Here is a 9,486-nt window from a genome sequence, read left to right as displayed (position 1 = left end):
GGGCCCCTTTAAGGGGCGGAAGCTGGGAACCAAAAGTTCGGGGACCAGCTTCCCGGGTCCCTGTCTAAGGCGGCGGCTGGGCGGCTGGGCTGAAATCCTGGCGGAGGTACGACCTGCGCGAGGGAGCGGGCGCGTGATCTGGGAGATTCAGATCCCAGAGACCCCACAAGTTCCGAGGAGGTGCCTCGGGTGTACAGCGCGCGCCGCCGACTCCGTAAGCCGGAACGTTCCAGACAGGGGGCGCCGGGGAGCCCGGACTCCGCCCTCGGGGGCGGAGCTTCCCGCGGGGCCCTCCCCCTCCGCCCGCCTCCCTCGTCCCGGCTCCAGCTCCGCCGCCAGCTCGGGCCTCGGCTCCCCCTCCCAGAGCCCCCTCCCCGGAGCGGAGCCCACCCCAGGGCCCCTCTCCCGCCCCCCCGCCCGGCCGCCCGGCCAGAGCAGCAGCCCCGGGAGGCAGCTTCTCGCCAGCCTGCCCCCCTCCAGCCCAGCCCTGCCAGACCCCCCCAACCATGAATCTCTTCCGATTCCTGGGAGACCTCTCCCACCTCCTAGCCATCATCTTGCTACTGCTAAAAATCTGGAAGTCCCGCTCTTGTGCCGGTGAGAACCCCAGTGGGATGGGAGAAGAGGGTGGGGGGAGTGCAGGGGACATCCCCAGATCGGGGAAGCGTTTGGAGGCGCTAAGGGGACAGGTTCCTTCCCCGCCCTCCTCCTTCCCCCACTACTTGCTGGGGATCCCCTTTGTAGCTTCGGGGTCACCAGGGGGTCAACTTCCTTCCCCAGGCTGGGGGTGCACACGGTTTGGTGGGGGTGGCTCCAGGCACCGCTTTCAGCCTCCCACCCCCCCATCTGGGTGGCCCCCCGGTTCCGGGACTGGGAACCGGGAACCATGGCAGGCAGGGAGGTGGCTGGGAGTTGGTGACGTGGAAGGTGGCGTCCAGGAAGGGAGCGGAAGGGATGAGACAACTGGTTTTGGGGGGCTGAGGTCCAATGGGATCCTCCTTAGGCCCCACCTTGGGTCTGGACTGTGGGAGGACCCGGAGGGGACTGGGGGTGGCCATGAGGCCTAACCTGGGACAGAGCCTCGGGCTGGAGTAGCTTCCGGGCCAGGGCTGCCCCCTGGCTGTGGGCCGTGGGAAAGGGCCCAGCTCTGGCAGGCTGGCGGGAGAGGCCTCCAGGGACAGCTGCACTCCAAAGCTGCCTCTAGCCTGGCCCCAGGTGTAGGAACTTGGTTTGTTTTCCATGCAGCCCACCCCCAGCTTCCCCCCAACCCCCTATCTTTCTGGACCATAGGGATTTCAGGGAAGAGCCAGGTCCTGTTTGCTGTGGTGTTTACTGCACGATACCTGGACCTCTTCACCAACTACATCTCACTCTACAATACTTGCATGAAGGTAAAGCCTCTACCCACATCCCTGGGCCCTCCTGAGGTGGGGGAGCGGGGTGAGAGTCTGAGTCAGGAGGGGAATGGGATCTGGACCCCCAAGTCTGAGGGAGGAGGGGCTGGGGGCCTGGATTCTGGGTCTCAGGTAGGAGGGGAAGGGGGCCTAGACTCCTAGGTCTGAGGGAGGAGGGCCCTGTGGGGGTCCAGACTCCTGGGTCTGAGGAAGGAGGGGCTGGGCTTCCAGACTCCCATTTCTGAGGGTAGAGGAGGCTGGGGCTAGGGGGTCCATACTCCTGGATCAGAGCCTGTGGCGGGCACAGATCCTGTGCTGTGAGCTGAAGGGCGCTCCTCCTCATCCTGCTCGACAGGTCGTCTACATTGCCTGCTCTTTTACCACGGTCTGGATGATTTACAGCAAGTTCAAAGCCACTTATGATGGGAACCACGACACATTCCGGGTGGAGTTCCTCGTTGTCCCCACGGCCATCCTGGCTTTTCTGGTCAATCATGACTTTACCCCTCTAGAGGTAGGCATCCTGGCAGGGACCCCATCATGGTATGGGGTGGGCTGTGGCAGAACAGTAGTTGATGGGGTGGACCCTCTCACAGGCTTGTCTGCAGGGTCTGTTCAGACTTCCTTATTTTGGGATGTGGGCTCTGGAGTCAGTTGATAACCAGGCCCCAGTAACTATGCCAGATACGACTCTAGCAGTTCATATACATGAACTTATGACTTTTCACAACGGCCTGTTTGACCTATGAGAAATGGGTAGAAAACACTTGTCCAGGGTCAGGTGCCTCATGAATGGCTCAGGAACTGGGAAAAGGGGTTCTGGAGCTAGGCTGCTTGGATTGGAATGGCAGATCTGCTTCTTTCTGTGTGTGCGACTTGGGCAGGTGTCTTGCCTTTTCTGTGCCTCAGTTTCCCTATTTGTAAAGTCGATTTTTTTTTTTTAAGATTTATGTATGCATACAAGAACTGGGGAACAGGCCAGAGGTGTGTGGGGTGAGAGGATTCAACCAGAGACAGAGTAGGGAACAGAATAGGCAGATTGACTGAAATACACTGCTGAGGGGAACAGCGGGCGAGACAGGAGAGGTCTGCTGTGCCATGTGGGTAGCTTCCTGGCAGGGGATTGAACTCTTGCTGCAGTAGCTACGGATAGCTTCATAGGTTGCGTGTTAACCCCTTGCGCCACAAGGGAGGCCTTGTAAAGTCGATATTACATCATTGTGAGGACTTAATGGTAAAGCACATAGACTCCTGAGACAGCAGTTGGGAACTCCAAACTGGCGTCCATCACGGCCACGGGACTCTGTGCACCTCCATTTCCTTCTCTGGCCACCATCCATCAGTACTGCATAGGGTCCTGAGGAAGGGTTAATGTTGGCCAAGTAGTGTCTGGCCCTGGGTAGGAAGTGCTATGTCAGTGTTTGTTCAATGACTAAAGTCTTTTTTACCGGTCCCATACTTTTACCTTAAACATTAACTGCTGTGGTTCTGATTGCGTGGCATTTAGGGGGACCTGTGCAAATTCCTGGGAGGAATTTTGAGAGGGTCTGTGGTAAGTCTGCCATCTCCTACCCTGTAACTTCTGCCTGTAGGCAGCTGGACCTGAATGGCCCAGCGTGCTGAGGTTTACAACAGAAGCCACAATCTGGGTTGGTTTTTTTTTTTTTTTTTTTTTGGTGAGCTTTGGCTGCATAGACTTGGCCACAGAGTGAGAAGATATTTCTGTGCTGGCCTGACAGATCTGATGGAAGCTGACATGGGCCTGTGGGTATCAGAGGGAGGCCATACTGTTCCCGCAGGACTGTTTCAACTGCAGGCCCTGGACTTTGCAAACCTATCATCAACCACCTTGCCTGGAGCACACATCCCAGCTTATCCCATTTTACAGATGGGGAGACTGAGGCTGGGGAAGGTGGTTGGGGCTTGCCCTTGGTAGAGGAGGCTGGACCAGAACCCAGGTCTCTCGGACCTCCCCTGGTGACGCAGCGGTTGAGCACTGGGCTGTGAAGCTACCCACAGCCTCTGCAGCACCGATTCGATCCCCGGCTGCTGGCAAGGGTCCCACATGGCGCCCAGACCTCTCCTGCCACCCGCTGCTCCCCTCAGCAGTGTATTTCGTCAGTCTGCATTTTCTGTTCCCCGCTCTGGCTCTGGTGAATTCTCTCACCCTCCTGCGCTTCTGACTGTACCCAGTGCTTGTATAAATAAATAAATAAATCTTTAAAAAAACAAACAAAAAAAAAAACCCAAAAAAACCCAGAACCCAGGTCTCTTGGGTCGTTCCTTCAGATGGGGGACGTCCCTGGTGTGCAGCTGGCATCAGTTAGATAAATCTGTCATCATTCTGTCTGGTACCTCGGCCACTTAGGGACACAGACATCCCACCCCACTTCTTCAAGGACTAAGAGGAGATGCAGAGGGTGACAGTGCACAGGAGTGGTACCCAGATCCTCCTGCTTTCAGAACCCATGCTGGGACTTAGGCATACTAAAAATATATTATTTTTTTGCTTCTAGAAGTAGTAATTTTTTTTAAAAATGCTTATTTTAGTTTTAAAAAATTGTATTTTTTTTATGGATGTGGCATTGATTCACAACACTGCCTATGCTTTAGGGGTATGGGTGTGTGCCCCCTTAGATAGGAAAAACTATTCTTTGAACATTCAGATGCCACAAAATGGATCATATAAAATGCGACAGATCTTCCATTCCCTCCTAAGTCATGATTCTGGTCCCCCAGGGTAAAAGTTTTGTGGTTATCAATTAAATGGGTACATTTCCTGAGAGGCTGTAGCAACCTGACTTGATAGGAGTTTCGTTAGAGAATTCTGAACCATTATGGGAGGTGGTCCTGGAGTCCAGCCGGGGTTGGAATCTGTTTCTATCCCCACTTTAGTTGTGCGACTTTGAACAAATTAACTTATCCTCGGTCTCAGTCTTCTCAATGTAATGTGAATAACAACAGGACCTATCTCATAGGGTTGAGGCAGAGCCAGTTCATACCTGGAATGCACACAGGGCAGTGCTTGGGGCATAGTAAATGCTGTATCAGTGTGAGTTTTATGAATATTTTCTGATGTCCCCCAATAAGTCACCCCCTCAAACCAAAACAACTAAGGAGGAAGGAGCTACACCTGCCACCTGGCTTGGTTCTCTGTGGGAGGTTTCGACTGGTCTGCAGACCTTGAATCACCCCAGGTGGGACTTTCAGGGAGCTAAGAATTGAAAGGGGGCCACAGATGTCTGCGATCTCTTTTTCCCCTGTCTTGCTCGCTGGTGATGACTGTCACAGTTCCCTGAATGGGGCCCTGCAACAGGCTTGTGGGGAGCTCTTTCTAGATACTTGCTGTCATTCACTTATTCATTCAGGCATCACATATGTGCTAGGCATTGTGCCAGGGACTAGGGGGAACAAGATATAAGATCCTGGGCCTCATAGAGCTTACATTCTCATGAGAGCTGCCAGGAAAGAGATGATGCAGCAATGTGACAGTATTGTGGGGGGGAGATGGTCAGGGAAGACATTCCTCAGGAAGTGCCTGATGAGCTAAGGCTAGAAGGAGGCAGAAGAGAGAGGATGTGACAGTCTCAGGGAAGAGCTGAGAGCATAGCAAGTACAAAGGCCCTGGGGCAGGAAGAAGGAAGTGGGTACACTGGAGGACCAGATAGGCCTAGCTGGCTGCCAGCCATTAGGAGAGTGAGAGGAGGGAGTGGGAGATGAGGCTGGATCAGGAAGGACCTGGAGGGTTAGGACTTTCCTTTTTATTCTGGTTGAGGTAAGAAGTAGCTCCTGGAGGGTCTTCTGGAGTGACTACTCCATGTCTCTAAAGATTAGATATTACAGGACAGGAAAATCCTCCCCACTTTAGAGATAAGGAAGTTCTGGGCTGGGAGATACGGTTGATTCTTGCCCAAGATTGCAAAGAGGGAAGTCTCAGAGCCTAGAGCCTTTGGGAGAGGTACGTCAAAGCACTAACTCTCGTGCACTGACTCCAAACCCTGTGTTCAAATCCCAGCTCTGCCACTATCCAGCCATGTGGTTTCGGGCAAGTCTCTTACCCAGTCTGGGCCTTGACTTCTCATTTGCAGAATGAGATGCTAACAATAGTACCTAACTCGTGGGGTCCTGGGGACAATTAGGCAAGCACAGACATGTGGCGTGGGCACAGTACACATGGCCAAGCATTGCTGTCCAGCTCCCCTCTCTCCTATCTCCTGCCTGCTCCTGCATCCACAGATCCTCTGGACCTTCTCCATCTACCTGGAGTCGGTGGCCATCTTGCCACAGCTATTCATGGTGAGCAAGACGGGCGAGGCGGAGACCATCACCAGCCATTACCTGTTCGCACTGGGTGTCTACCGCACGCTCTATCTCTTCAACTGGATCTGGCGCTACCACTTTGAGGGCTTCTTCGACCTCATCGCCATCGTGGCTGGCCTGGTCCAGACGGTCCTCTACTGCGATTTCTTCTACCTCTACATCACCAAAGGTAACCCTTGTGGGTAGAGGGCAGCCAGAGGACTTCTGTACCCTTGCAGCTCCTGTGTTGCCCTGGGTATGGTACCATCATCACTGGCTCTGGGTCACTTAAGGGATGGAGGGCTTCAGGGCCCTAGGAATTCAGACCTCCAGCCCTGCCTCCTCAAGAACCAAGGTGTTCTTCAGCCCCACGTCTCTGAGGAAAGATTGGGCAAGCAGCAGGGGTCTCCCTTCCCACACAGGCGAGGCATCCCTCTCCCCAGCCCCCCGCTCCTGGAGAGAAGAGAGGACAGAGAGAGGGGCAGGGGTGGCCACTGACTTAGCTCCCTGAATTTGCTGAAAGTCCTGCCTCTGCCTTGATATTCCAGAGCCAATAGTTTTTCATTTCATAGCCATAGAAAATTTAGAATTCCCATCTAAATTAGTCCCAGCCGTGTTCAGAGGAGGGAGGTGCTCCTCTTCATTGACTAATCCTTGTCCTCACCCTCAGGGACTCTGGCCCACCAATAGTCATTCATTCAGAGACTCAGACTCACCAACATAGATTCATTCATTCAACCAGCAAATTTCTTGATCACTCTCTGTGTGTCTGTCCAGGTGCCAGACTCAAGGGATGTGGCAGTAGGAACAGAGGTGGGGAGTAATGGTGAATGAACAATAAAGAGAGGATGCTTGCAAATAGTGAGATGGGTCCTGACAGAAAGAAACCAGGGACATGTTAGTGAACATGTGTGGAGGGTGAGGGGCTATTGTGGGGAGATCAGGGAAGGCCTTTGGAAGGAGGTGACATTTATAGCAGAGACCTGAGAAATTGGGACTCAGTCAGCGGGAAGGGAAGAGGGGGCAGCAGGCCGGAGACTGTGGAGATCAGAAGGGGTGCTCTCGTCTTACCATTCCCTCTGAGCTCAGCTCCCTGAAATCTAAGACCTCCCACCTAGCGGTCCTTTGTGGGTGGGAGAGGGCCAACCAGCACCAGATGAATTGGGGCCTCCATTGTTCAGCCCTCAGTACCAGACCAGGGTCCCCCTGAGCCTATTCCTTAGTAATTGAAGCAATTCCCCTCTGCCACATTTGTAATCCATGGTCCCACCCCAGGGTTCCTATGCCTGCTCTGGGTAGAGGTGTCATAGTCTCCTTCCTTGGGCACCCCCATAGTAATGGCTGTCCTCTTTTCTTTCCTCACAGTCCTAAAGGGGAAGAAATTGAGTTTGCCAGCCTAGCCCCGGTCCTCGTTCTCGCCATCCCTCTCTTTGGCGACAGCGGCAAGAGGCAGGGGAAGGCAACGAAAGACAAGAACCTTTCGGTCCAGGGGTGACTTTTGAAAGAACCAACTTCTCCCCACTTCCCATCGTCCCCTCCTGCCGGGTTTCAGGGGGTGGTGGAGGACCCCCAAGTCTTGGGGAGCTCAGGACCTGGGCTGTTTGTAGTTTTTTGCCTTTTAGAGAAGAGAAAAAAAGCTTTCCACTATTTAGTTTTTGATTCTGATGACCCTCCTCTCTCTTCTACTCTCTAGCCCCCATTTTTATAAACTGTTTCTGAGTGTCCTGTGGGGTGTGGCAGGGTGGGAGAGCTTTTCCCTCCCCCCAGACCCCTCGGCTCCCTTCCAGATTCTATTGCCTAGCCCCAGGGGTTGCCAAACACTAAATCTGCCAACACCCTCATTGGCCCAACCTCCCACCACGGCCATGAACCATCACCACCACCACCCCAAATTTTGGACTGGGGTAAGAGGGGTGGGAAGGTGCCCCTGATTTTTTCATGATAATGCTTTCCCAGAGTTTGGGTTCTTTGGTCTTATCCTCATTTTTTTGGCAGTTTAGGGGGGCAAGGGGCTGGGCGTGGGAGGGAGCTGGCCAGAGGGTCACCGCGGCTCTCCTGCCGTGTTTTTGTACAGAATTGTTGGTTGATTCTTTGTTCTCTTGAAATAAACCGAGGAAAATGATGCCTCTCTTTCACTACTTGTGGCCCTCTCTCTGGCGTTTGACTCTGCTGATTCCTGACTCCTCACGGCTTCCCTGGGGGAAGAGGTTTTGGAGAAAAAATAAATCTCAAAGATTCTTATCTTAGCACAGAACTTTCCTGACACTTGTCCTGAATTTCAGGGATGACCTTCACAAGCATATGACTCGGAGGCCGTAGGCAGCCCCTATCTCCCTGCCCCTGTTTAGTGGGCATTTTGTTGAAGCCCATTGCATGCTTTCTTAAAATGAAAAGAATCAGTTGCCAGCCTTAAAAAAAAACAGATTTCCACATTAAAGTCAGGATTTCTGGCTTCTCTTGAAGAAAGAAATCCATCAATCTGATGATGCCAGGTCCATGTTTCTGGGTGGCAACAGATGGCAGGAGCTCAATGGCTGGGACACACAAGCTTTTCACCACAGTCCCCAGGACTTGGCTGAGGGCTTGTCACCAATTCATTATCGGGTGGATGCTGTTGATTTGGGTTTGGGTTTTGTGGAGTTAAAAGGCAAGTGAAATACAGCCCATGTCTCTCCATACTGGCTCTGCACCTGGCCTCGTTCCTTCAACCTGGGAGCCCTTGGAGTTTTGCCTCCTGACTTAGTCACATTTCCTAGATATCCACTGAGATCCTCCTTAACTGTCTTAACCACCTCTAGGTTCTAGAAACAGTTTGGGGTAAATTTTTTTTTTAATTCATTGCCAACAAATTCAACATAAATTTAATTCATTCTGCTATTCCCACCTGGAATGTCCAACTGTACTAGGGAAATCAGAAGGTTCTAGAGCTGCACCATCCAACACGGTAGCCTAGGGCTACACGTGACCAACAGCAGTTGAAGTAGGAGTCTAGAGGCGGTGTGGGAACTTACTGTGGGCATCTAAGATGCCCCATGAAGGATTTTTATATTGATGACATGTTGGATATGTGGGTTAAATAAAAGATGTGAAATGACTATCCACTCTTTTGTTCTACTTTTCTTCATGGGGCAACTATGCAACTTAGAGCTGTCCCCCATGACTCACGTTGTGAGAGCTGCCCTGGACTCCCTCCTGGACATAGCTCCTGACTTCATCTCCTCCTTTTGGGTTGCTTCACCCTTTGAAGTAGATTTTTGTGGCCTGCATATGAGTTCCCAATTAGCTTTGGGGTCCTACAGTAAGACCCTTTCCTTTATCCTGAGATTGTCATTAAAATACTTGAAGATAAGGATCATGTCCGGTCTTAGTCATGGATTTGCCACCCCCTGTTCCTTCAGTGACTCCTCCTCACACAGTTTGGTTTTGTTTGACTTGGGGCCCTTGTCTTGGTAAGGGAATGGGCTTTGCTCATTTTATATTTTCTCCCCTAAACTTGACCTCAGCTCTATAGGGGGGCCTCCTTTCGTGGTTCATGTGAGGAGTCAAGGGCTGGGTGGGGAACAGCTCTGAAAGGTAAGTCCTCTTCCTGTTCCCACCTCTGATGGGCCCCATCCTAGTGGCACCCTGGAGGTGCTGGGGAGTGAGACCTCAGCACAGACCCCTGTGGTAACCTGGGAGGACTTCTCCCACCCGGGCTACTCCAGAGAAGAACAGATATGTGCAGGACAGAGAGGGCCGTTTCAGAAAGCTCCCTGCAGGGAGGGTTATCTCTTTACTGCTGGAAGGAGACTGT

The 9,486-nt window shown here is 52.7% G+C and overlaps 1 protein-coding gene across 1 annotated transcript; it reads left to right on the top strand.

The window, feature by feature from the left end:
• Positions 1-506: 506 nt before the first annotated feature.
• KDELR1 (KDEL endoplasmic reticulum protein retention receptor 1) lies at positions 507-7,157 on the top strand (the record flags this gene model as incomplete). The annotated part of the gene is made up of 5 exons (XM_084257611.1): positions 507-597; positions 1,291-1,391; positions 1,750-1,908; positions 5,631-5,883; positions 7,059-7,157. 5 exons carry the CDS (start codon positions 507-509, stop codon positions 7,091-7,093), a joined length of 639 nt encoding a protein of 212 aa, XP_084113737.1. The 3' UTR covers positions 7,094-7,157.
• Positions 7,158-9,486: the final 2,329 nt, after the last annotated feature.

Source organism: Talpa europaea (genome assembly GCF_964194135.1).
Source record: "Talpa europaea genome assembly, chromosome: 16".
Classification (NCBI taxonomy): domain Eukaryota; kingdom Metazoa; phylum Chordata; class Mammalia; order Eulipotyphla; family Talpidae; genus Talpa; species Talpa europaea.
Note: the sequence above shows the minus strand (reverse complement) of the source record. Positions and strands in the feature narration are given on the sequence as shown.